Source organism: Hypomesus nipponensis, chromosome 5, assembly GCF_054491055.1.
Source record: "Hypomesus nipponensis isolate SF chromosome 5, ASM5449105v1, whole genome shotgun sequence".
Taxonomy (NCBI): Eukaryota; Metazoa; Chordata; class Actinopteri; order Osmeriformes; family Osmeridae; genus Hypomesus; species Hypomesus nipponensis.
Window position 1 is genome coordinate 6204638 of NC_140365.1, and position 27906 is coordinate 6232543.

Genomic DNA, 27906 nt, shown 5'->3' on the forward strand with positions numbered 1-27906 from the left:
ACTCTATAATCGTGGTTCCTTGAGTTGTGGACATGCTTGTGGTCATCTCATTCTTGACTCCCTCATACCTTCTTTCAAGAGCCGTCTATCCTGGAGTGATGGGAAGGTTCTAGTCCCACCTCCTCCGACAGGAGAGATATGTCGGTTTTAGACATAAGAAAACACATCAGGTTCACCCAGTTAAGACTAGAACCTCAGAGAACCATGCTTGACAGCTCTGCTTGGGGATATCTACTTCCTCTGGTCTGGGGCTCTGACCAAGTGGGCTGCCGCTCAGCTGGAGAACAAGTCGTCCTTCTGTCAGAGAGAGAGAGAGAGGGGGGGGGGTGAGGGAGGGAGGGAGGGAGTAAGAGAGAGGGAGGTAAGAAAAAAAGAACAGGTCGAGAGAGACAGAGGGGGTGGAAGTGTGGAAATGAAGGGGGAGAATGGGGGCGGAGTCCAAATAAAGAGGCTGTCTCTTCCATCCTCTGTCTGTCTAGCTTACGTCTTCATCTTCATCCACTTAGAGAATGTTCACTGTAAACTACAGAGAATACGTCAGACTGACAGCACCATTAAACAAGGAGATATTTAACTAAGGATTAGACAGAAGCACTTCTATCTCACAAGAAGGATGGGGATTATGAAATGGTTCTGAAAGTCTCGGTTTTGACTGTGGACTGCACCTTTACCAGCCCAGAAGGTCAAGGTAATGAGATTTCTGTTATATATTTTCATGGAGTTTGTGCATGTACGTGTGTGTGTGCATGTGTGTGTGTGAGGCGGGGGGCGGTGTTCAACCTGCTAATTAATTCTTACTCCAACATTATCCTCTGTCTTAAACATATAAAAACAAAAGTTGTTGTGAAGGAGAGCTCTCAGTTTTTTTCTATGAGAACTATGAGAAAAGGAAACGACAAGGCAGTGTGTCAGGTAAGTTGGAAGCTGAAATGAAGGAATTCTGAAACCATGTCTCTGTAACAGAGCTGTGATGCAGCCTGGGATTGAGTCGGTCTGACCTCAGGCTGGATAATGAGCCTATTGTACCAGTGTGTGTCAGGGGGTCCCAGTCTCACATGGCCCAGTTCCTTCATACACAGTGTGTGTGTCTGCCTGTCTGTATGGGTATGCATGCATGAGCGTGTCTGCGCTGACCATCACAGGACTGGACCTTCATCAAGTGAGTCGTTCATAGTTTTTTTGAAGTATCGCACATGGATCCATGAGCTGAAATGTGTCAATCATTTGAAATGATTGCCAAACCTCTAACAGAGGAGTAGAGGGTGTTTAAACCCAGCAACACACCTGTATAGCGCCAGGTAAAGTATCTCCCTGGAGAGGTAGAGGAGCACTGGAGAAAGGGAGAGTGGAAAAACGAGTGTGAGAGTGTATGTGTGTGTGTGTGTGTGTGTGTGTGTGTGTGCGTGTGTGTGTGTAAGCTTGAGGCGATTATGGGCGAAACACAGCTCTGTAAATGGATGCTTTCATGTGTGGGAGATCCGACTGTTTATTGAGTCTCATAAGCACTCTGGTAATGTGCAACAGCTTTGAATGCATTAATGAATTGTTTCCCCTGCTGCAATGCAATGTAAGGTGTCATTTTAACACTCAGTTGCAGACCTTTTCCTTCTTGGCAACAACAGTGCTAAGATATTGAGAGAATAACTGTTGAAAGAAAAGAAAGCTTGTTAACATAAAGAATGTATTCTGGAACACCTTGAGGACAGAATAAAAGGTAAGGTATGCAGGGTGGAGTTTGTGGAAACTGGACACCTTTGTGATCCCCAGGTTAAGGAGATCTGAGGAGGATATGGTGACACCAGCCGTGTTGTACTGTTTTCTTTGTCTTTATTGTCTGTTCTGGTATTGTTTCCAATCCCAATGCTTTATTTCAAGCATGTTCGATTGGCGTGGTTTTAACTCCCAGGGTGAACATTAGGATTTTCTATCCTCTTTTTACCGAGCTACTGTGCCACTGTGCATAAAGGACAGGGCTGTGGTCTTTTGAAACCACCACCATCAATCACTGATATGATTCACACGAACGTGTCGCTCTCACCTCTCAGCAACCTTAAATCAAGAAATCCAAACTGGAGTCGCTGATACGAACTGGACAGCTCTGTCGTCACACCTGCTGCTGAGAGGGGAAAAGAACAGTCACCCAGTGTTTCTGCTGACCCTCGCAGCTCATCTGGAGACAACGTTGACCTATTTTAATGTGTTCTCTTCCACCCCTCCCAGACGACCCTCTGCAGGTGTGTGGCCTTAAATCTGGGCTCCGCTCCCATCTGGCCTCAGGAGTCGTCTCCTTCTCCGAGGGGCCTTCTCACTGCCAGCAGGAGCAGGATTGGAACTCTCTGGATCTCCTCAGACCGTAGGCCTGACAACACTATGGAACATTGGAACTAAAAAACACGCAGCAAAAGAATAATGTGTTCCCAGAGAGAGTGCAACCCCCCCTTTCCCATCCCTCTGAACTGCATTCCAATGCGCTCCATTGCCAAGGATGCAACCAGCTCAATCTGTATTTACATCTATCTGTCTCTCTCTCTGTCTCTCCCTCACTCTGCCTCGTTTGCACCCTCTTTGTATCTGTCTCCCTCTCTCACACACATGCGTGAACACAACAGTCCAAGACGTTTGTGTTGCCAGAGAAACACTGACTCATCCTGAGGTGTAGCTTTCAGACTCCAGGCTGTGATATTCAGGCAGCATAGGGCAGTACTAGGAGGACAGCTTGTTTCTCTGAGGAGAGCCATGGTCAGATGAGGACAACCAGGCCTTAGCTGATAACACGGCCCAGACCCAGACTGCGTGGCAGGCATGTGTTAGTGCGAAAAGCTGAAATCCCCATGACAGATCTGATATCTTAAACCCTTTGAGTTGGACCAGCTGGGTTTGAATCAATCAAATATTGAATGGAAGTTTAGATTGGCAGCCAGGATTATATGAACTTTTAAACATTTGCTCACTCTTAAAGTTTGGCATGGTCTTGCCAATCTCCCAACACCACCAGATGTTTCTCTGCAGTGAGGTGGAGGTTGGTGATAACTGCTCTAGTAAAGGGAAGGACAGCTGCAACCTCTGTGTCCCCCCCCAGAGACCTCCACGTCCCTGGGTCAGCCCACAGGAAACATCCCTGGTCTCCAGGCCTAGCTGGAGACATTTGGAATCCATTTGGTTACTTGGTTGCTGCTATTTGTTGTTTGTTTTTATTTTGATAAATGATCCACCATCCCCTCTTTGGCCGTGACCATGGGAACAGAAAGAGGAGATCAATAAAGAACTTTTCTTCTCCTGTTCTCCCTCGTTCTCTCTCTCTGCCAGAGATTTCCTGTGGGACTGCTCAAGTGCTGGCTCATATATTTTCTCACTTCCTGTGGAACAGAGTTGTATCTCTGTATTCATGGTCCAGCGGTGCTCTTGAACTACCATTGATGGTCATTCTATTCAATGCCATATGTCCAAGATTCAACATTTCCAGATTGGAAAACCCCCTTTGTTTTGCCGACAATGCGTGGAGCAGGACAGGAAGCAGCCCGGAGGAATTCCACTGATGACTCAAGGTCTTTTCCGTCTCCTCCTACACCACATGTCCACAGACTTCCACCCTGGCTCCCCAATTTCCCATGACAATCAGTGCTTTTACACACCAGTATTTATGTATCACTGCTTACATCCACAACAAACTGTGCAAAGGAAGGAATGTGTGAGAAGCTGGTCGAGGTTCGCTCTGACTTGACCTCGTGGCATCTTCGGAAAGCATCTAAACCCTGGACTCCCTCCACCAGTTCAAAGTCGGAATCCAACTTCAACCACGAGGGTCGACTTGAGAGGCGTTTGACACGGATGTCTGAGGCCAGTTCAACTCAATGACCTTTGACCTGCAGTCAGTCCTATTTTGGAGGGCACCCCTGATGTTGCTGCCCCCTCTGAGGCATGACGGGCTGGGAGTGTAACCCTGCACCCTGGGGCCCTGCAGAGCAGCAGAGCTCAGTCGGTGACTGAAGTTAACCAGAGGGAACATACTGACAACCATGTGGCTGCCCCTCGACACCACTCTGTGGATTAAACTACAGAATATCCCATGGACCTAACCCCGTCTTGGACCGTCCAACAGTAGAATGGTGAGTGGTTGACCTTGGCGAAGTCGGAATCATCGGAAGGTCGATGGTATTTGCTGCAGTTTCATGAGAAGCTCAGGGACATCTCTACAGTTGAATTGACACCTGAGAACTTGTTGTTTCGAATGAGCAGTATCCATTAAGCCTTTCCGCCTCTGCCTGTGTCCACACTCTGTTTATTCATTTAATGTAATTTCATTCTAAAAGCGGAGTAGCACAGACTGTGTGGCTGCCCGTGTCTATTTTCAGACGCTCATGGCAACACTGAAGGGCATAATTGCCCCTATAATCACATGTTACAGAGGAAGGACCTGCATTTACAAGCGTAGGACATCTACCCCAGCTGGGTGTGTGCATGAGATCAGTCAAGGCCGTGGGAGTGTGTGTGTGCGTGCTTGTGTGCAGACATGTGCGTGTGTGTTAGACTCTATGACCCACTGTACTGCCCACTGTTCTGTCTGCGTGTGAGCGTGGATCGGACTGGACCAGTGTTGGGCGCCAGTGGGCTGAGGGTGAGAAGGGAGGCATCCACAGTCAGAGGGGGAACAGGGGAAGGCTCTGTTCCCTGTGTCACTGCCCCTCAGACACTGAAACACTGGACACGATTGTCAGAGATGACCACGGCATTGCCCAGCTGCCCTCTCTGACATGACATCACAGAGAGAAAGAAGGAGAGAGCTCGAAATTGTGTGTTTGGTCCTATCCTTCATTGTATTACTTCACGTACTACAGTCAAGACTCGGCTCTTAGTTTTGCTGTAAGGATTTTGACCTTGGGTAACATGTCCATTTGAAGATATCTTTCCAAAAGCAACTTTATTATTTTGTTCTGAATTTCTTTTTGAAAGTGATTGATTTGGTGGTGGAGATTTGCCCACATGGCAGCTCTTTTTTCCTTCAGATTTTTACACGGTTGACCTGTCTTTGCTTGCTTGACAGAGCAAAGCTTCACATTCCAGCTATCCCTGATAAAACATGCAGAAAGAGGAGAGGGAGAGACAGGGTAGAGATACCAGAGGCTGCCGGGTATCTACTCCCATCCAAAATCTCCAAACAGAATACTGAGAAGAACTAGACAAGTGTGCCGTGTTTTAAACATAGGTAAATCATCAGATATGGAATACATAGGAGTTCCTGATAACTGGAATAAGGTATTTACCTCCCAATCACTTACAACATGTTTGTTAATGTTTGAGAGGGGGGGAAGTTAAAAGCTGCCTGTCTGATGGTTGTTATGTCTTACAGTTTGTTTATCTTTTGTTCTCCCCACGTGAGGATCAATAACATCTTATCTTGTTCAGACTCTCAACTTAATCTTAGAGATACTCGGGCGAGCTGACTCATTTGTGTTGTCTGTGTGTCCAGGACATGTCATGTCCTCAGGGCTTTTCCCTTGCCAGGAGGTAAGCATGTGTTCACAGCTGGACGGAGTCCGCAGCATCTGTCTGTGAAGTCAGAGTGAGTGTTTGTGTCTGTGTGGGTGTACTGTGAGCGTCTGTGAGTCTCTTCATGTGTATACGCGTGAGTCACAGTGATTCACTGGCACGATGCAGTCAGTGTACAGTAGCTATCTTGCACCTGCAGCACTTGAGATACACACAACATCCTGCTGCAGTGTGTGTGTGTGTGGGGGGGGGGGGGCATCACGTGTTGACTGATGTGATCTTACTCTGATAAGAGGAAAAGGTAAGTCTGTGGTCAGTTTTGGAATGATAACATGGCCGGCCAAATGCTGTTTCATGGTCAGAAGGTGGCGACAGAGGTGACAATCACAAGCTATTTGAAGCCTTTCACTCACAACAAATCATATTTGAACATAAACCAACGACAGCTTCTCTATGGGCAGCCCCCAGCTTACCCCACCCATCAGTTTGCGGTAACAATGACCCAGTATTCACTGGGTCCCACACGGTGCCACGTGACAGGAGCTGAGAAGTGGGACAGAAGGGTCTCTAAGGAGAGCAGTGTTCCCATTGGCTCCTTCATCATGTGTGTCCATGTGTGCGGATGTTCCGGCAGGATCTCCATGTGCCAGACGAAGTGAGTGACAGCGCGGCCAACATGGACAGCGTGAACAGGAACGTGGTGGAGCAGGGCCGACAGACACACCAGGTCTTACAGGTGAGTCACCTCCCCCGGGCCCACTGACCTTCAAAGCGAGCATCAACAGTGGGGGTAAGATGGCTGAGCGGTTAAGGAATCTTATTAATCAGAAGGTTGCTGGTTCGATTCCCGGCCGTGTAAAATGACATTGTGTCCTTGGGCAAGGCACTTCAGTCTACTTGCCTCAGGGGGGAATGTCCCTGTACTTGCTGTAAGTCGCTCTGGATAAGGGTTAGGGTTAGGGTTTGGCAATCAGTCGATTAATCAATGGGGATCAGTGGGCCAAAAGACCACTGGGTTCAGTCAAGCGCAACAAATCTATGCACAAAACAGCTAGCCTGACGTTGTCATACTCATCATTTTAGTCAGAATATGAGTCTGATAACCCTCCGTTGGGCTGTGAGTATGGGGCGTTTCAACCAAACTCGTAAAACAAATGCCTTTGCTCAATTGGATAGACCTACAACCAATCAGAGCAACGTAATATGTTGTTTGCTGAAAACAAATTCAACCCAAGCACTCTTTTGGTGATGGTTTTGATTACGTTACTGTTAATCATCTGTCCATCATCGTATAAAACCCGCCCTGACCATTTGATTGGTCCGAACAGCTCCTGTTCGGACATCGTTTTTCCCCAACCGAGCTTCCCCAGACCCAACTTCCCGGCCAAATTTTTTTGTGGGCGGGGCTAAGTTGGGCTGGCAGCCAGGCTACAAAACAGCAGTAGATGTCATAGAAAGTGTAAACAAATAAGGAACGACTGAGTTACTGACCTGCATGGAACAATGCTTCTCACGGGAAAGGTCAGCTGACAATATGGGCAGGACTCACAGTTAATGCCAAAAGATGGCAGAGGAAGATAAGCTAGCTTGAATAAACTACTGTGACATTTCCACAAGAGTTTGACAGCAAAATAAGTGAGTTTGACATTAGAAAAACCTACAGGCTGATTTGGAGTGCACATGCACACACACAGGAAATGCGTGCCTTGTTAAACTGCAGGTGAGATGCTCAAGTTGTGACTAGAGGGCATGTAGCCGAACGTCATCACTACTTTAATGCGCATTCTTACTTCAAAGAGCAGGAACCGTTTTAACAACCCAGATAGACTCCACAAGCAGGCTGGAGCCTTACCTTCTGGCGGAGTCTTCCCTGACAATCCAAACCGAAGCACGTCTCTGAGAACTATTAAAGCTGATCGTTTTCTATCATGTCAACACACAAACAGGAGTCTCAGACTAGATTTCTATTGTGATAAGTCTAGGAGATCAGCAGTCTACTTCAAGACATTGTCTGACAAATAACCTGATCTCCTGTTTACCCAAAGGGAGACCCCCTACAGTGCCCTGCATAAGGCCCCTGTTTAAAATCTCTTAATCCAATAAAGGAGAGCCCTGGGCATTGGGCACACAGACCCCATCTACCCCCATGGCCCAGTAAAGCCTAGAAGGAGAATACATTCACATATGCCACCTTCACTCCAGTCTACCTTTGCATTGACAGAGCACTTCTCTGGACCTGATAGAGACGAGCAGGTCCCTGAAGGTCCAGGCAGAGCGCCCCCACCTGGTCAGCCTGGGGAGCGGCCGTCTGAGCACAGCTATCACCTTGTTACCACTACAGGAAGGTAAGCTATTATAGCACCAGGAGCTTGTCTTCTGTGAGAAACAACTACAGCTAAATACACGTGGGAAAACGATTGTATTGCGGAATGAACGTAGATCACAGGTCACAGGTAACTGAGTGATGGAAAGTACTGTAAGCTCATCCATTATACGTTCCATGAGTGCATTTGTGCTGTCTGGACTCTCAGAGAAAATGATCCTGACATTTCGCAGTAATTACCAAAGCTTGTGCTTCTGAGAGGGGAAGCCTGGTTGGTCACGGTGATGAATCCATGCAGTCACTTGTTCCCTGGCACAGAGCCAGCGGTTGAGTGATATCATAAGGCAACCGGGCGGAGGAGGAGGGGAGAGAGTGAGAGGGGAAGGGGGAAGGAGGGACAAAGGATGGGGGGGAGGTGAAATGAAAGTGGTGTACAGTACCAGAACAGAGGAGCAGTGTGTTCAGGGGCCTGCCAGATGTAATCATCCTAAGAATGACAAATAGAGGACTTTGGGATATTAAGTGACAGGAAGAACACAGCTAGTCAGGAGCGGCCATCACAGAGAAGGTGGACCGACTGGACACGGTGGTTCCCTCTGAGGATCGGCTCTGGTTCTGCTCTGCAGGCCTGAGGACCGGACACCTGTCACGTACCCTTTTCACCTTGGCCCTATTCAAACATAGAGGATAAACTAGAACACGGCTGGGGCCCCTACTGAGCAAACAACACACAGAGCTTTTTTAAGCACTACTCTGCGAAGAAAAAATAGGGTTGACCTTGTCACCACCCCACTGTTCCCCCCCCCCCCCCCTTCCAGTTCAAGTTAACGACAGAGCACTGAACACAGACAACGCCCCCCTCCCTCACTCTCTCCCTGCCCTCTCACCCTCAGTCTCGTAACTCTGGGGGTACTAGAGTGGTTATGCCTCCCATCTCGGCGAGTTCTTTCTTCCCATCTGGGTGTCTTCAGAGCCCAGACAGCATAACACAAGACCACAAGCAGCAGAGCAGGAGGAGAGAGGCCTGTTGGACAGGGACAGACAGTGAATGGGTATAGGAAGAGGAGAATAGGAATCTGAGGTAGCCTGCTGGGGTATTCTCAATGGAGTCTGTCCTCTATGGCTTGTGGTTCTGGGCTGTTTCATCAGCTTGTGGTGTAGGGGGGGGGGGCAGTGTGAGGAGGGGGCTTGTGGTTTGGGTTGTGTAGGGATCCACCCCTTGTAAATTTCATTGGAAAGTCCTAAAACATTCCAACGGTGGCTGATCTAATGCAGTCCTTGTGGCCATACGACGAGCATGTGCCAAGCCCAGACTGTCTGGAAGGGACAGCACCTGCTGTTGCTCACTCTGACACTTAGTGAGGTAAACTCTACAAGTGGACCAGCCCTCTGGCCTTGACCTCCATATTCTTTTACTGTGAGATCACAGCGTCTCTACCCCACAAACCAGGGCTTTGAACTTCATTCCCCGGGATACCTCATACGCCATATGTGTCTGGTATTTCTAGGTAGGCTGGTGTAACCAAGGTGGTTTGGTAACCGCATTCCTGTTTGCACACTCCAGTCCTGCGATGCATCTAAATGACCAAAGAAGTCGGTTTTGGTACCCAGAGCTAATGTCCAGGCTTTAGCTCAGTGGTATAAAGAGCTGGTCTCATGTGTATCTCAAGTGACTGGTGTGGGAACGTGTGTGTTTCCAGGCAGGACGACCCTGGGCTCTGGGAACACAGACATCCCCCTACAGGGGCCAGGGGTGGCAGCTCAACACTGCTACATCGACAACAAGGCCGGCAACATCACCCTGCACCCCAGCGGAAACCAATGCTCCATGGACGGCCTTCCAGTCACCAAACCTGTCCGCCTGTCTCAAGGTAACACAAACTAGGGCTAAGTTGTAACAAGTTGGAAGATACTGTTTGTTTCATTAGTGTCACAGTACACACATGAAATGGAAGGGCCTTCCAAGGAACCCACAAATCACAGCAGAAAGATACATATGTCTTTTACGCTGTTTGCTAACTCCCGGGACTGCTGGTGAACAAGTAAGAGAGAGGTTGAGGAATGCAAAGCGGGAATATCACTGTTGACATAACTTGTTTCCTAGCTACCATAAAGGTAAGGATGGCATAGTCCCTGAGACTCAAAGAAGTGCCTCTTTTAGGTCCGTTTGATTTAACTACTAGTACATGCCGGGTTTTTAAGTTCTTGTTTTGTTAGTAGGCTACAGACAGGCTTTGTTGAATGCATGGTTCAACATTTACTTGAGGGTGTTCCTTTAAGACACAGAAGGTAAAGAAACCCCAAGCTATGGTGACCTTGACCTAGTTGAATGTAAAAGTAAATTAAGCAGCCAGTAATGATCACTTCCCATAGGCTCTCTGTTCCTGCTCTAGAAGTGGTTTGGCTGTGCATATTTCTTCATATGTCTCTAAGGGAGAAAGACAGAAAATCAATTGTTTCTGGAACATCAGATCAGAGGGTTAGGCTGACTTCAGCTCTGTGTGACACCATCACAACAGATTTAATCGTCTATTTATCCTCTTCCATATGCAGAAAAGAGCAACAAAGTGTCTCTAAGATCAGCAACCTTGCTATCATGTTATGTTTGGCTTGACATTATACTAAAAGTCTATAGATGATTTATAGAACCTTTTAATTACATTCACTTGGAAGCTCGGAGAGTTGGGCTAGGACAGGGTAACAATCCGACACACACAATGGTGAAACAATCCCTTGTCCTCCCCCTGGTACACATTCCACTCTCAAAAGCAGGACTTGCCCCTGTAAAGAAATACCCCAAGCACTCGGTCCCTCCCTCCCGTGTCTTGCATGCAGCTTGACGATAATGTCATTTCGTGGAGTGGACTGCCGGCGGATGGGACAAGAAGACCGCTGCTATCCGAACACACATATGATCATCACCATTCAATTGCGGCATTTAAATCGGACTATCTGAAAAAGTAAATGGATTATTCCGCCAGTTTTTTTTTTTTTATCAACTGAGCTTTTTAATTACGAGTTTCTCATATTGAAGAACAGACACATAGACAACGTCTCATTTTGTTGCAATCATCTAAAACCGTCTGAACAACTGTTCTTCAGAGAAGCAAACATTTCTACAAAGACCAAGCTAATGGGACGGCCCACTCTTGCGGAGTTATTTTCTCGAATGAACTGGAAATAGACAAGGTACGCGTGAGTGCTGAATTCTGTTTCATGTGTTATGGTTATGTTAATATAAATTCGTGTATTTAGCCGTGCGGGTTTAAACCGCACATATTGTCAAGATTTAACAGTCATTTGTCACATTTACAGTGGCTTCTCAATCAATATTGTGACTAAAAAACTTACCTTCTAGGACAGGACGCTTTTTTCTTGATTATAGGCCTACCTGTATCTACACACCTGCAGCTCTGACTCGTATCTCTGTTCCAGTGCCGTGGACTTGTGTTTAAACAGATTAGCCGATATTACATAGGCTAATAAACAAATAGTTAAGGAATAAATAAACCTATCTATAAAATCTTATGTATAATAAATCCATATTGTAGACGTGCGACATTAACATAGTTTGCATTAGGCTACAATCCGTTAAGATACGGCAGAATGACTAGATGTCATGTGTTCTCTTAATTAGTTTAGCCAATTTTAAGGTGTCTCGATGATGTTGAGCTGGTTGTTCTGTACGTCTATCACGTAGGCCTACTCTTCCACTCTTAAATCTTCTGTCTAACATTTAACTTCAGGTGATATTTGGTAATTTTTTGGTGTTTTCCACGGGTTCTGAGCCACCACGTGCTTTCACATGTATTTATGACAGCCTGTTTATCTCCCATGGTAAGGCACCTGTTCTAGAATGGAATGTGGTTTACATTCTCGAGTTAAGTAAATATTGTACATATGGGACAGTTTAGTGGGTCCCACAACGTCACAGATGGATTGCCATGTTAAGTTTGTTACTATCTTTAAGTCCATATTCTATATGTAATTAACATGACAATGACAAATGAACATATTTTCAAATCACTAAATCAAACATAATCTTAACTGTTTGGATTCAATCGTTTCAACGACCATTGGATCATTTTCCCTGTCAGTTTGAAGTACACTCACCAGCCCTACATCCCCAGGGCCAGCATATAGATGCACGTTCCTCCCTCACACCACTTTGCCGCTCCCTTCCTTACACGGCCGGGGAAATGTTTCATAATGAAACGACCCCTAGAGCCATTACTCATCCTTGGGAGTGTCTCTTCCAATGAATTATTCCTGGAAGGAGATATTGATTTAACTGAGTTTTACGAGTGTCACAAACCCCCAGGCCTGAGTGGTGGGCCTGTGAGTAGTAGGCTATGAGTCAGAGACGAGACAGAGGAGTATGAATAGAAACAGAGACCGCCCGGAGATCATTCCCCCTGTGTGTACAGTATACCCAGAGCTGGATGACGCCATTTCATTCCGCCATCACTTACAGTTAATGCAATAGTGTACTTGAGAGCCAGCGAGCATTGTATGGGTGGTTACCTTATTTATGTTCTAGAACGGTGACCCTGCACTCAGCTGGAGGGGAGCTGATGTGTGTGTGTGTGTGTGTGTATATGCATGTGTGTTTTGTTTGTGTATGTGTGTGTGAGCATAGGAGATGTTATCAGATGGCCTGGCCAGTGACTGAGCAGTGCGACTAAAGGACATCTGGCTCTCTGTTTTGGCGGAACACTGCTGTTTCTCTCAGTGGTTTCCATGCTAACTTAATTTACTCAGAAGAAGGATATTTTGGTTTTGTCCTCCATGCATTTTTCTCTCACTAACCACTTAGTCTACAAGGCCCCTCTTTGTCATCTGAGTAAAAGAAGGAAAAGACTAACATGGATGCCTGTTTTTTTTAAATCCTAACCCACGTACTGACACCCTGCTCCTGTTCTCGTCTCCTGACAGGGTGCATGCTTTGTTTTGGTCAGTCTGCCTTTTTCCGCTTCAACCACCCAGAGGAGGCCCTGAGGATGAAGAGTATGCTGCCTGGAGGGAGCCAGGGCCCGGGCACCTACAGGGGTCACCACACAGGTAACCCCCTCTGGTCCTTTCTAGAGGAGCACACAGGCTCATACCAACAGGACATGTACTAGTAGAACTGTACTGTTTGATGAACTAGCTGTGCAGCTATGGCTAGACATCCATTTCCCTTAAACAGTAGCATGAAAGGGTCATTGCCAAGGTGTCTTGAGGGCGATAATAGTGTCAACAAGTCTAAAAGACTCTTATTGTGAAAACATCTGGGCTTTGATATGGCCCTGTAGAATGCAGTACTTAATCTTGGCTGATTGCCAATGATGGTGACTGTTGCCCTATATTGTGTTTTTATGAGTCTATTTTCCTCTGACCTTAGTGCCTCAACACTTAGCAGTGCCTGGTGTCCGCACCCGATCCTGTGTGTGTGTGTGTGTGTCTGTGTCCATGTGTGTGTGAATACGACCCTAGGTTTCCTGACTGGTCCCGATTTCATCGGCCATGATTGAAGTATGGGGCTGCACTTTTTATATTTAGCATCTCCAGATCCCTATAGGATTACAGCACAGCTGAGAAACAAGCCCTACAACACAGGGTGTGGTCACTGTGCTGGTGGGTCGGTGCCGGTGCATGCCCGGGGAGAGTGTTGAAACGTGAACGTATCGCAAAATAGACCACCTGACAGTTAAAGTCGTTCCTTCCGATCTGTGACTGCATCCTGCCTCCTGTTTTCTCTTAGATGGCCGTGCGGTTGTAAATGGAAACCATCAGGCTCTTCCCTCTGAGAGGATGAAGCCAGGCCAGGGCTCTCAGTCGAGCAACATAGAGAGGGACCTTCAGGAGATCATGGACTCCCTGGTGATCGAGCACCCCCAGCTCTCCTCAGAGCCTGTGAAGCTGACCCATCACCCCATTCCCCAGTCCCCCCTCTCCCCCATGCTCAACGGGGGTGGACGCAACCTGCTCTCCACTCCCACCAGCCCTGGGGCCATGTCAGTGGACTCCAGCTACGAGAACGCCTCGCCACTCTTTTCCCCTCTCTCCCCCCCCCCATCTGGCGCCGGTGCTGGCACCCTTCCCAGCCAGGACCCAGGCTCTACCACCCCCCTAGCGCCTGCCTGCTCCTCCAGGTACAACAGCCAGACTCCTGTTCCCCATGCCCGGACCTCCCTGCCTGGGCCCTCTAGTGGTCCAGCAACTGGGCAGAGGGTGTCTGAGAGTCCCAGGCCTCTGAGGAGGGCCGTGGTGGAGGCCTCTCCCAGCCCTACACCTAACCGTAGAGGCCAGGACTCCCCTGGCTCAGAGAGCACCAGACCTGCTCATGGTGCTTTGCCCAGCTCCATCCCCAGATTAGCCCCCAAGTTTGCCCAAGCAGCAGCCTCAGCTACCCCCTCCAGCCCCAGAACGAGGGAGAGCCCTCCGGTGCAACTCCACCCCCGCACAGACAGCCCTCAACAGGCACGCTGGACCCCAGAGCCCACCACTGCCTCCAGCCTGAGAAAGCTGCCCCCTCTCAGCCCCTCCATGTCCCGCAGGGGTACCACCGGACCCCAGAGCTCTATCCCAGCTCCATCCTCCAATCAGCGCACCTCTTCTGAGAAGCCGGTCTCTGAGAGTCCCCGGGTCCAGCGCATGTCTGCCTCCCCGTCAGAGGAGGAGGGGGTGTCTACAGGGAGGGGGCTACGTGCCAGGAGTCCCTCCCCCACCTCGAGTCTGGGGAGGGAGCAGGTTGTCAGGCAGCAAAGTGCCAGCCCTGGCAGTGCCCTCACCCCAGGCCTGAGCCCTCTGTCTGGGCCTTCTCCTCTCACCAGCCCCCGGAGCCAGAGGAAGGCCTCCAGCAGCGCAGGGTCATCCTCCAAGGATGCCCGGCCTGTCCGTCCTCGCACCCGGGAACGCAAGAACAGCATCTCGGAGATCAGCGACAATGAAGACGAGCTTCTGGAGTACCACCGCTGGCAGAGGGAGGAGAGGCTGCGCGAGCAGGAGATGGAGAGACTGGTGAGTGCATCCGTACAGATTCTCAGGGTCGATGAATGCACAGGCGTGGGTATGTATGTATGTGTACTGAACCTCCCAGACGGTTCTGTCTTTCCGAGTCATAGGGCACTACGGCTGTACTTTGAACCGTTGGGTCACCTGTGGGTGTGTCTTGGAAGTCGCTTTGGATAAAAGCGTCTGCTAAACGAATAACTGTTGATAGATGTTTGCAGTCGAAGATATGCAATCCGTGTGTAGCTGGAGTCTCCTCGAGCCTTCCGTTGACCTGCTATGTGCATGTGGGTGTGCAATGTCTGTCTGTAGCTGTGGGTGTGTGTGGACTAATATTCATTCTGATGCTTTGAGATATGTGCCCTGAGTACCTTGGCATCCGGCCACCAGCCCCAATCCCCGAGGAGGCTGCTGGCATGATTAGCCATGCTGGGCCCTGACGGCATGCCGGTGTACATTCTTTCAAAGAGTCTCAAAGACCAAGGCCACAGGGTGTGGCTGTCTCTCACCACTATATTTATCCAACAGAGCAGCACAACTCACTTTCAAAGCCGCTTCCTCTTGACTTGACCCGCCCCCCGTGCCCCCCAACCCCTCCCCGCCAGTCCTTCTCCTTTCGTTTTCACGGAGCTCCCCTCCCATCCTCAGAACGGGAACACGCATCACCTGCTAGCCCACCCCAGTCTGTCTAAGCCCCAGCCAGACTCCTGGCAGTTAATGGGATCACAGAGGGGTGTGAGGAGTTAGATTGGGGGAGGTTAGAAGCGGGAGGAGGGGTATGTGTGTGAGAGGGTGGGGGAGCATTCCTGGCTTTCCATCAATGTGGGCTATTTCAAGAGCCAAGATGGCAGCCCGGCATTGCTACGGTAGCGTCACAGTGCTGCAGCCTGACGGCGCGCTTTGACAGTCACCACTCTGCTTTCGGTAAAGCATCAAGTGTGCCAGCCAGCACTTGCCAGGCCCATCCCCAAGTGAACCGCGTGGCTCTTACGATCAACTTGACAGTCTAAATCAGAGTGTGCGTGCATGCGTGCACACCCATGGTAAGCAGTGGAACCTAGCCCAGTACGTCACATAAGATTACTGTGATCCACAGGCTGGTCTTTTATCAGACGGTTACAGAGACACGCAGGAAGAAAGCTCAAATGGAGAGAGATGAGAGAGATGGGAAGGATTTCCTCTGGTGAGGTAATGCTGGTTATGGAGTAATGCTCTTCAGTCGTGACAGGACTTAGGCTGAGCTTCTTCCTCTCTGTGTCATGTCAGCACACTTGGCACCGCCATACTGCCCTCGCATCTCTGTACCCAGACACAGGCTCAGGGATCAAAGGTCGCACAGCCTGTTTCCTGTTTATTGAAGTTGTGATAGACTCATATTTCTTTGAACTTTACATAACCCAGAGTCTACATGTGGTTTGAAAGGGTTACCACTAGGAGGCAGCCAAGTATCGCAGAATTTCTGGTCTGTGAGATTTCCGTGTCGTTAATTTAATGAGTTTGGTCTTATTGTGTGTCAAATTTAGAGCAACTTTCTGGTATGCATGCTCAAGCTGACTGCCAAAATGACTGCTGACTGCTGTTTTTTTTTAATTCCATTTTGTATTCAATTGGATTAGTGAACCTTCTTGGTGCCAGGGCAAGAAGTAATGACACAATGCATTGTGGCTGAACAAAGGCTAATCTTTGAGGAATGTATGAAGGTGTGGGTGTATTTCACATACAATATATAAGGGTCATAGTCTACTTCTTTAACACCTCCCCCTTCCAGTGCCTCAGTTGGGTCAATAGAACGAGTGGGCGGGGGACAGGAGACGTTTGTTCCTCTTTCTTAGCCTATTTGTTTGCACACGGAGTGGCTCGGAGACAGCCACAGGGATAGACACACAGAGACGGCCACAGACAGACTCCCACAGACAGACAGTGTCTGTCGTCTCCAAGGCGACTGGCTGCTCCTCTGTCAGGACATGGGACAGTGTGTGAGTACGATGGATTTTCACAGAACATCTCGTCGCCTGTCTCTAATGCATTACATTACATTTAGTCATTTAGCGGACGCTCTTATCCAGAGCGACTTACAGTAAGTACAGGGACATTCCCCCCGAGGCAAGTAGGGTAAAGTGGCCTTGGCCAAGGACACAACGTCATTTTGCACGGCGGGGAATCGATCTGGCAACCTTCTGATTACTAGCCCTAATGCAGTCGTCTTTGATGTACTTCAAACAGTTCAAACCTGGAATAGGTGTACGCTGTGTTTTATAGTGTAGACGGTTGCGCTGTGGAAATATTGCATTGTCTAATAACACAGTACACCCAGACTTATCTGGGTTGAACATGTGAGTAATACTACATGACCCCTCCTGCTTATTTGGCACACCACGATTAGCTGAGCTATGTCAGTCCCTGAATGCTGCTGTTGTCAGTTGGCCCAGTCTCATGGCATGGTGGTCAGCGTGGGTGGCATATCATAGTGATGGCACTGCCAACCTGTTCTGAGTGAAGGCTAGTGGCAGAGAGCTTCCTGAGAGAGGAGCCTGGCAGGTCTGTTGATCTGGGCCTTGGAGTGACCAGAACAGATGGTCAGGTCAGAGGTGAGAGGTCAGATGATGTCATTAGCGGGCCACAAGATGGGGAGCTTGGGATTTGAAGGAATGAAGGCGGTCGCTTCTGCTCGGCCCTATTGGGGTGTGTGTGTTTGTGTTAGCTGGATGTGTACACCATCTGTGAGGTTTGGTTTGTATTAAAGCTCTGCGGGTTTGTGCCTTCTGTGGTCAGTAGTATATATTTGTACAGTGTGTCGGAGGGTTTGCTTACATAGTTCTAATTCCGTTGTTCATCTGGTGTTGCTGAATGACTTGTCTGTTGAACCGAATGTCTGTTGTTACCAAATGTCTAGTAGCTTCCATTTCCACAGGTAGTAGACAGTGTTTGTGATTGTAAAAGCACGCATGTCTTTTGGTTACGAGATGATCTCATGACTTAGTTATGATTATAGAGAGTGCACAGGAATGCCATCTTAGCCGCAGCAGAAGCTAAGGAGAACCCCCTGGAGAGATGTCATGTCCGCTTTGTCACCCCGGGTGTCGGGTTACAGTCAGTCACTGCCGATGGCATGGGGACAGCTGCCTAAAGGGAACAATGTCACACAAGGACACCTCCTCGGACCCTCTGCCAGCCATTTAACCTCTCTCACCACCATCTCTCTCTCTGTCACTCTCTCTGTCTCTATGCGTGCATGTGTAGGAGCGCCAGAGATTAGACACCATCCTGAACCTGTGTGCAGAGTACAACAAAGGTGACTGCCCTGTGGGTCTGAACGAGGCCGCGAGGACCGGGCTGTTCCCGGGGTCTGGGGAGGAGGGCGCTAGAGGGCCCCCCGCAGAGAGAGGGGGCGGGCCTGTCCAGCGAGGAGGAGGGGCCCAGAGGCAGAGGGAGAGTGACGAGGAGAACCAGAGAGAAGAGTCCAGCAGCACAGAGAGCACCCATCAGGAGGTGAGACACGCACACACACACGCTTTCAGCACACGTATACTATTTGTTACATGAATACTTGGAGAGTCTGCCCCGCAACCCTTATTTCTTGCCCTCTGATCCCTGCAGTGTGAGGACGTGTCCGGGGTTGTTTTGGCCGCAGGCGGGAGTCCTGAGCAGGTGTACCTGGAGGAGGAGCGGGGCAGGGTCCTGGCCAGGGTGGATGAGCTCAAACACAGGGTCACAGAGATGGAGCAGCAGCTGCAAGAGTCTAGACAAGAGGTCAGCAGCCCGCGACAACACAAACTGCCTCCATGCCCCTCTGACGCCGCCATTCTCGCTCCGGGCTGCGGTGAGCCGCAGCCAGGATGCTCTAGTAAGCGTCACCCCCTACGTGTGTGTCTGTCTTCAGGCGGAGATGGAGCGAGCTCTGCTACAGGGGGAGAGGCAGGCGGAGCAGGAGCAGGTGGAGGCAGAGACGGACATCATCGCTCAGTTGCAGCTCAAACTGAGCCAGCTGGACAAGGCCACCCAGAGGGAGAAGGAGAAGGTAGAACCAGAAGACACACACCTGCTAGTTCAATCACAAACACATGCCGACACAACACACGCATACTGTACACACACACACACATTTGGCATTCAAGCTCCAGGCGTGCCAGACAGATACACACACGTAGAGGGTTGGATGCATGCAGTCACACTGTCTTCCAGCACATTCTGAACCTCAGTTTCTCTCTACTGGGCCGAAGACAAATGTACCAATGTGTCTCTGCCTGCCATGAAAACTCTCTAAAGAAGAGTTTGCAGACTGTACACCCTTGCCTCCGCTCAGGATTTCATTTGTCAGAAAACATTGCTGTTTATTTGAGTTAAGCCTTGCATCTCTGCACCTTAACCCTAACCTTCCCCCAAACCCCTCCGACTCACTTACTTTAATGTCCTGACCCCCTAACCTCATCTCAAAAAGCTTGGCTGCATGGCGTGTGGACTGAGTTGTGTGTGTGTGTGTGTGTGTTTTTTTGTTTCTCCCCGGGATGGTGGGCGTGTGTGTGTGTTTTAGGGGAGGGCTAATGTGTCGGCTGAGAGGGAACTCCTGGACAGACTGCGTGATGGGTACAATGAGCTGAAGAGCCAGCTCCATAACTGCCCTGAGTCACTGAGGGAACAGTTACAGGAACAGCTGCGCAGGGTCAGTGCTTCTCACGAAACCAGAGTCCAGCCGCCACGACACATCCAAAAACACTCTAAACATAGTGGCTGTAGACATAACAAACCATCCGCTGTGTTTCATACCTTCAAAACACAACTACTGATGTGCTGGGTCTTGCATCTCCTCTCTGCCCCTGCTCACTGCCTTGTAGAAGACCACTAAAAGTCGTGGAAGGTTTCTATGACTTTAACTTTTTTTGTTCTGTATATATATCTTCAAAAGTGCTTTAGGTTCATCTTCTCGCTGTACGCTTCAATATGCCACGCACAGCGTAACTACTTGCTGTTACTAATCGCGTTATAACAGTATTAATGAATGCTAAAGCAAGCCTGCCTAGCCTGCATCTACTTGCACTTATATTTATATCTGTGTGGCATCTTTAAAAATAGGGTGTGGATGGCTTGTTTTATTAGGAGGGAGACTTCAGAGCAAGTTCATCCTATGCTTCTTTACATCATCACCATCAGTTGATGGGTTTGTTTTCTCTGTGTGCTCGGGCCTGTACACGTGTGTGTGTGTGTGTGTGTGTGTAGGCGGCCGATGCTCTGGAGAGTGGGACCAAGCAGTTTGAGGACCTGGAGTTTCGCCAGCTGGAGAGAGAGAGCGGCCTGGAGGAGGAGAAGGAGACCCTGAGCCGACAGCTGCTTCAGGAGAGGGCCGAGTACCACCGCAGCGTGGCCAAGAGGAAGGTAGGACGAGACACGCCCGCACACCACAGCCCAGGGGAGCATCTGGGCCAGCGTGCTAGCACGCTAGCACCAAGGGCAAACGTTGACAGGAATTCCAAGCGGGCGTGTGGCTGTGTTCCTCAGGAGAAGATGGCTGTTCTGGAGACTCAGGCCAATCAGCTGGGCCTTCAGGCTGCTCAGGACTGTGAGAAGATGGCCAAGGACAGGACCCTGGCTCTGCAGCTTCTCCACAAGGTCAGACCCGACACACAGCCACTTAACGGCTCACTGCTATTCCTGAACACCACTCAGATCTTATCCTTGCTCACTCCTTCGTCGCTGCTGAGCTTGTTAGCCGCATGCTAGCCGGTAGCTATGGGTGATCTCCATGGTGTGTTTGTGTTGTAGGAGAAGGACAGGCTGATTGCTTTGGAGCAGAGGTACCACATCCTGACGGGAGGGAGGAGCTTCCCCAAGCCTATCAGCAACATGAAGGAGGTGAGGATAGCTGCCATCTCTCACGCCGTCAGACCCAGTCAAACCCTGATGGAACGGGTGGGTAGAGGAGGCAAATGGAATGGTTCATGACACTGAATCCACTCAACTGAGATACATCATTTGCATGTTTTCTCACATCTCTCTAAAATGAAGTCATTTGCATCATTGAAAGTCTGGCTGTATTGTATATGCATTGCCTCAGGGTATTCTTCCTACCAATAATTGTTTCCTATTCTGACACTTGACACTTCAGTGTGCAGCAGAAACCTGAACACCTAACCACATAGCTCCTGTCATCTAAGTGAAGGGTCTCTCCTAGGGCTGTGTGTAGTATTAACGCGTGATGGATTTTTAACCGTAGCAACTGAAAACTTTCATAACAGGACGTACTCCACATCAGTGAACCTGACCTTGCTGAGGAGGAAGGTTCTCTGCACACTCCCTGCCCCTCCCCAGCCTCCTCCTCCTCTTCCTCTCTCACCCCCTCCCCTGAACTCTGTCCTATCAGGCCACAGGAGGTAAACGGACTGCAGCATGCAGCCTTCACTTCCCCCTAGAGCTCAGAAACTAACCAACCGGTTCTTCATGGTATTATGAGCATGGTGTCAAGGACAACGTTAAATTAGCTTAGTGGTGTGAGGAATTGTATTAGTGTGGAGCATAATGCTTTGACAAGGTGTGAGTTTCTACAGTCAGCTTATATGTTCGTATGGGCGTCAGTGATCATGGTGGGGTCTGTTTGGTGTGTTCTGGTGTGTTCTGGATGTTCCAGTGTGTTGAGCTATGATGCGTTTTAGTAGGTTTTGGTGTGTTTTGTGTGTTTTAACTTGTAACTTTTGACGGGAGCTGGATACAGTTATCCTTGAGGAGCTGGCTATCTAAAAAAAACATTGACAGAAATCATAACTGATCTGTAGAAGATGAGCATGTGTGTAGAAATGTGTGTGTGTGACACGTTAACGCTTATCGAGAACTCTATCTAGTCCCATCTCTCAACCTTATCTGCTGTGTTTTGGGTGTTGGTGTAGGAGTACCTCAGGCTTGCTGATGTCTATAAGATGTATGGAAGCGGTTTCTATCCACCTCCCTCCACCCCTCCTGCTCCTCACTGCCTCCCTCTCCCTACCTCTGCTGCCCCTCGCCAGGTATAACAGCCCCTGCGCTCTCACACTCCAGCTGCTGATCTGCCTCTCTGGCTGTTTTCCGCCTCTTCTTTTGCTGTCTATAAACATTTCTACACGTTATTTTGCTTCGTAGCTTGCTCAAAGATACATCCTCTAATCTTCTAAATTCCTATTTGTTTTTTCTTGTCTCCAAAAATCTGTTCCAATTGTGTGCGCGTGTCTGTGTGTGCTGGTTGCTCGGGTTGTCTCTGTGTGTTGGTTGCTTGGGTCGTCTGTGTAAAGGAATACATCACCGTCAGTCAATTGAGTCAGATCTTTGGGATGCAGAAAGTTGAGCCCTCCCCTGCCTCCTCTATCCAGTCATTCCAGCTTGCTCTCTCTGACCCTTCCTACTCCTGCCTTTCAACGCCATCTGGCCCCTCCCGCCCTCTCTCAGTTGAGGTGTGTGCCCCTCCCCTTTGAGTGACCCTGCCGTTTCTCTTACCCTGTAGTTATTACATATCACATGTCTACCTGAATAAATATGTGTGTGGATGATTCTCGCAGAGTCACGTTTTTATTGACAGCCATTGCAATATGGTGACCACACCCAATTCTTTGCGTTTAAATCATTGTGAAATCTTAGCTTTTATTCCTTTAGTGCCATTATAGGAATTGTGAATTACTGTGATGGTAATACACCTATACGTTTACATATTGAGATGTATTACCAAAGCATGTGTATCTATTCTCCCGATATTCTACTCTTACTCCGTTCCCTGCCTGCTTTTGCATCTCGTGCCGTCTCTGACTGTTGCTTTCTGCTCCTTTGGCTGGACACATTGGCCGCACCACCTCAGAGCCAGCCTGAGTGGAACAGGCCTCACAACAGCAGCCTCAGTTTAGAGCGCTGGTACCAGGATATCATGTCTTCTGGGGATGCCCCTCAGCCTTGCCCCCCTCCACTTCCTGCTAAGTCTCACTCCTCTCGCAGACAAGGCCAGGTAAACACTGTCGCTCCACGCCCCCTATCTGGCTCAGTTCTGCTCCTCCATTCTGCTTTTGTCACATTTTCTCTACTGCTAGACGCTTTGTGCCTGTGGATCATGTGTGTTATTGGCTCTTAACGTTGTTCTAGGTGTTCCGGTCCAAACCGGATGGTGAAGTCGGACAGACGCCACCGCGCTCTAACGTCAACGGAGCGGGGACCCCGCCACAGTCCAATGGGGTCACGCTTGGACGAAGCACACCCACCAAGGTAAGCACATGTCCTTCATTCTGTTGTGTACGTCACCCACGCCGTCGAAGCACCGGCGAAACGCATTGTTTCTGGGAGAGGACGATGTGTGTTACCAGTCTGAGCCTGACGAGTTGGGGTGAGACCTGGTTGGCTCCACGTGGGTTAGGTAATGCAACACTGTGACATCCGTTAGATTTGTTTCGTTATTATTTCCTCTGTGTGTCTCGCAGGGCCTTCAGCTGGTGCCCAGGGACTTGTCAGTGTTAAGCCCTGCAGACATGGACACCAGGAGGCAGCTGGCTCTGCAAAGTAAAGGTAACCCCTCCCTCTTCTCCCTGGGAAGTCCCTCTCAGAGAAAAAGACAACATGGGACATTGTGTTTCCTGTCTGTCCATGTGTCTGTCAGTCTCCCAGTCCCCCTGTCCTGTGCTTGAGGTTAGTCTGTGCCAACGTTTTCTGGAGGCAGTCTAGTGGGAGTGTTTGTTGTAATGACTGTTTATTGCCAGTAGGGGGCGCAGTAGTCCTTTCACCCTCTACATCCTCTCACAGGTCCTCCATTGGTCCACCACTCCATCCTGCATCATCAGGCACCGCCCGCTGGCGACCAGGCGTATGACACTCTAAGCCTGGAGAGTTCCGACAGCGTGGAGACCAGCGTCTCCACTGGCAACTCCGCCTGTTCCCCAGAAAGGTGAGAGACTGGCAGACTGGCAACTTGCCTGTTTCCATGGGAACACTCAAGTCTGCCCTATCTACCTAAAGAAGGGTCACTGTGCTTTGTTCCCTTAACAACATGTTTTGTTAAATGTCTGTTCCCTTGGTAACAATTACACTGCCAGTTGCCATGCCAACTACGTCAAGCGGAAGAAAAGTTTACCTGTGCGTTCAAGTTATTGGGCATTTCCCCGGGGCGGAGTAATAACTAGCTAACTGTAATAAATAGTTAGCTGACTAGCGCTCACAGCAAAGAAGAACGCTCGCCTGATTAGGATGTGTTGTTTTTCAAGACGTTTGGTTCAGAGGCATGGCTTTGTTTACATTCCTCTCCCAGTCTTGGAGTGGAATCTCATTAGAGCTGTTTTTTTCCTCTGCCTGCGTAGTGGAAGTGGGCTTGAGGCCCTGAGGATCGAGGAGATGGAGAAGATGCTGAAGGAGGCTCAGCAGGAGAAAGCCAGGCTGGTGGAGAGTCGAGTGAGTGATCAAACACATGTCCAACAACCGCTCTCTTGGGGCACTCGAAATACAGTACGGTATACTATGGATCATGTAGGGCTCACATGCACAAAAACAGGGTCTTGCAATTATTTATTATATTTATTGATTTATTGTATCAAAAGCAATCCAGCCCCCACATATGAACTGATGCCCTAGCCTTTAAGCTGGTATATTGAGGAGTAGCAAAGGACAGAATTGGGGACCTCCCCATTTCCAAATTTCCTGTCACTTGGCTACTGTAGTATTTAACCTTAAATGTCCTTTCTCCTGCCTCACTTACCCTTATCTTACCTACACACCTACTGACCCTTTTCTATTGTTTTGTTTGTGTCTTTACCCCCACACTATTCACTTATGTTCTCGCCCCTCCTCCTCACTCCCCCCTCTCTCTCCATCTGTTCTCCTTTCTTCTTCCCCCCCGGCCCCAGGAGAGGGAGGTGCAGGCTCGACGGCAGCTGTTGGAGGAGGAGCGGAGGAGGCGCGAAGAGGCCGAGAGGAGGCTGCAGGACGAGACCGCCCACAGGCAGAGGCTGGTGGAGGAGGAGGTGAAGATGAGAGAGAAGCACTTCTCCCAGGTCAGTGGAGAAGCAGGAGGAGAGGATGGAGGACAGGAGAAAGATGAGGGGAAGAGGGGGGAGGGACGGGGAGCGGGAGAGACAGAGAGGATGATAGACACCAAACTTGAGAGAGCGAGTGGGTATGGAGGAGATCAAAGAGTGTGAGTGAGGGGAGAGCGTGGAGGGAGGGGGGATATGGAGGCTGAGAGGCAAGTACGGCGAGAAAGAAAAGGGAAAGAAGAGAGAGCCAAAGATCAGTTTCTATGGTACGACATACACATCATGCTTTTATCTCTGCTGATTGTTTCTAATTGTTTTCCCTTGTATGAATAATTGAACTAAACTAGCAACCTAGAGACAACCAACGAGTACCTTGCCCTATTAATTACACTTAGAACATATGATGCTCTATTACCAGCCCAGCCTCTTCACTCAGTACGGTAGCCTGAAGGATTGTACAGCTCCTCCTAACCTCCCTACCTGCAGGCCCGTCCTATGACACGCTACCTGCCCATCCGGAAGGAGGAGTTTGACTTGCGCGCCCACGTGGAGTCCTCGGGCCACAGTGTGGACACCTGCCCTTATGTCATCCTGACGGAGAAGATGTGCAAGGGGCATCTGGTCAAGATGGGGGGCAAGATCAAGTCTTGGAAGAAACGCTGGTTTGTCTTTGACCGCCTCAAGAGGAACTTCTCCTACTATGTAGGTGAGGGACCTCACGTCACGTGATGATGAGGCGTGACCCTTCTCCTCTCGAGCAGGCGCGTGGGGAAGGGTGGAGGTTTCTTTGAATTGTTACGGAATCAAAGGGTGAAGGCGCCTTAGCTTACGATTTAGACCACCCTCAAAGCGTGCAATGTTCTTTCGTTCAAGATAACCGCATATGCCGGATTTTGAATGAGTTTTCGACCAAGAGCAACAGACATGAAACCTTATGTTGCCATGCCTCTGCTCATCAGACCAGAGATCATTGCTTGTCAGGTCACATTGGCATAGCTTTATTAGATACTCTCTAATAGGATTCTACTCTTAAGTGCAAACTGTGTATGTGCGTGTTGGCTTAGTGTGCCCACTCCTGCCATGGTCTCCACTGCTCTCCCTCCACACACTTTCGTAGCCTTTTCACCCACTCACTCCTGATGATGATGATGATGATGGTGATGATGATGATGATGAAATAAGCTGCAATAGTTTCTCTAGCTGTGCATTTGATATGGGAGAAGGCTAGCTCCTGGCTTGTTCGTGACTAACAAAACGAAACTCACAACATTTCAAAAACATTTATCTCATTACTAAGCAGATTTGGCTTAACAAAAATGCATGGAGGAAGAGAAAATACGGGCCGGATTTCAAAAGATTGTCTTTAATTGTTGTGGGGTATTTGTCCTCAGCCAGGCACTTTTAGTGCACATGGAAAATATAAAAATGCAGCACTATTGTTTATTTGAAAGAGAACAACAAAGTAAAAAAGTTGTAAATAATTAAATTCAAAAACATTTCCAACTATATTCTCTCAAAGATATATGGCATTCTACAAGCATTACATATCTAGATAAGCAAAATTAAAATAGCTGTTATTTTAATCACATCAACATAGGTGTAGGGTTGTCTCTCAATAAATAAGCATGCACTTTCAGTCTTCAGTGCATTTATTTACATCAATTTACAAGCCAGGGTGAACTACCTTCATGTATTTTTTACCTGAGTGTATTTATTTAAAAACTAAATCATTAGATTTACTTCATGATCAGACTACGTGAAGACAGTCGTTGTATTGCATCAGAGTGAAGAGGTAATAAACTGGATCTCTTGTCTCTCCTCTCAGACAAGCATGAGACCAGGCTGAAAGGGCTGATCTACTTCCAGGCTATAGAGGAGGTCTACTACGATCACCTGCGCAGTGCCACAAAGGTAGTGATACAGTTATTTTTAAGATAACAAACCTCACTTCTGTATATATTTATTTATTATAATGCTCATCGGGTATGTTTCTCCAATTAAATGAATCATTGTATACTAGTAAAATATATATATGTGATTCTTGAGGTATGGTATAGCATTTTTAATGAATGTAACATTGTTAATAACATTCTTTAAATGATTTTGACAGTATTTAAATAATGGATTTGTATTTTTTTTACAAAACAGTTACAAGTAGAATTATCTGCTAGTATGCCCTTTATAATTATTGTCCAAGTGTCAGAAATGCAGGCAGTTGACCTGTCACAAAAAGTAAAATATGTATTTTTTTGCCCCCAGAGCCCGAACCCATCTCTGACCTTCTGTGTGAAGACTCACGACCGTCTATACTTCATGGTGGCACCCTCTCCCGAGGCCATGAGGATCTGGATGGACGTCATAGTAACGGGTGCAGAGGGCTACACACAGTTCATGAGCTGAGGGACAAAAGGGTTCCAGACCTGTACGATACCAGGAGATAGCATGGGTCCCTCTCCCAAACACCCTCCATCCGCTCTCCCTCTCACCAGCCACGTGAAACTCTGAGGACGGGACTCGGGTGATCTGGGATGGACGTCTCCACATACGGTGGCTTCTCTGGTGCTCACACTTGTTGTACCATGAGTCCAAAATACTAAGGAAATGAAAGGGAAGCTTTTTTACTTAATCTGTTCAATAGTCAATCTAAGAGTTGTATTTATACTGCGTGATTGCCATGCCTGGTTAAATGAGTTTATACTACCTGCCAATGACTCCATTAAGGGAACTGTGTATAAAGACTGAAAGTATATAAACAGTATTTCCTTTTTCATTTCAAAAATATATGTATGCAGTTTCAGTTGCCAATGAACCTAATAGTACATATTTGACTAAATGCTCATTTAATTATTTTATATTGTGTTACAGACTATTCTGTTGAAATGTTTGTAACATATACTGTATTCTTTACTGTTTTTCTGTATGTTTGGGCAGCGTCAAGAAATTAATCCGTTTTATATTCTTTAAAAAATACTTTTCATAGGGAGATAATATGAACATGCTTGCATTTCAAACCAGTGTCAGGTTGAAGACAACACAAAACTGAAGCGTAAACAAAGCTTGGTACTTCATTTTATGTCATATGGTAACACTATCTTGTCATAAACAACTTTGAAATAAAACAAATGCACAGGCATTAAGTAC

General features: G+C 48.3%; 1 protein-coding gene and 1 long non-coding RNA gene across 15 annotated transcripts; one reads left to right on the plus strand and one right to left on the minus strand.

Annotated features, from left to right (window-relative positions):
- Positions 1-511: 511 nt before the first annotated feature.
- phldb1a (pleckstrin homology-like domain, family B, member 1a) lies at positions 512-27898 on the plus strand. 14 transcript variants are annotated; one of them, XM_084697579.1, is made up of 25 exons: positions 512-688; positions 6122-6223; positions 7709-7832; positions 9511-9681; positions 12746-12871; positions 13554-14812; positions 18044-18292; positions 18401-18553; positions 18684-18821; positions 19335-19463; positions 20018-20173; positions 20297-20407; positions 20561-20650; positions 21034-21168; positions 21679-21795; positions 22057-22215; positions 22614-22757; positions 22892-23011; positions 23224-23308; positions 23543-23684; positions 24094-24184; positions 24637-24783; positions 25252-25471; positions 26591-26676; positions 27025-27898. In XM_084697579.1, the coding sequence occupies exons 2-25, from the start codon at positions 6164-6166 to the stop codon at positions 27163-27165; spliced, it is 4353 nt and encodes a 1450-aa protein (XP_084553705.1). In that variant the 5' UTR covers positions 512-688; positions 6122-6163; the 3' UTR covers positions 27166-27898. The 14 variants fall into 14 exon arrangements, 12 of the variants coding, with proteins under 12 accessions (XP_084553705.1, XP_084553704.1, XP_084553710.1 ...); XM_084697578.1 differs by lacking the exon at positions 512-688 and adding an exon at positions 3955-4106; XR_014755100.1 differs by lacking the exon at positions 512-688 and adding an exon at positions 4619-5253 and having other exon boundaries at positions 25252-25467; positions 27025-27162.
- On the minus strand, positions 26113-27181 carry LOC146288138 (uncharacterized). The gene is made up of 2 exons (XR_014755103.1): positions 27045-27181; positions 26113-26658 (listed from the first exon to the last, which is right to left on the minus strand). It is a non-coding gene; the product is annotated as an uncharacterized LOC146288138 (long non-coding RNA).
- Positions 27899-27906: the final 8 nt, after the last annotated feature.

What these genes read in the sequence shown, in the direction of transcription:
- phldb1a (XM_084697577.1), top strand. Translation starts at nt 5,218, where the DNA reads ATGGAATACATAGGAGTTCCTGATAACTGGAATAAG. An exon ending in GCAGCGTGGCCAAGAGGAAG is followed by an intron (nt 20,174 to 20,296) that starts GTAGGACGAGAC and finishes TGTGTTCCTCAG; the next exon opens with GAGAAGATGGCTGTTCTGGA. An exon ending in CCCGCCCTCTCTCAGTTGAG is followed by an intron (nt 22,216 to 22,613) that starts GTGTGTGCCCCT and finishes GCACCACCTCAG; the next exon opens with AGCCAGCCTGAGTGGAACAG.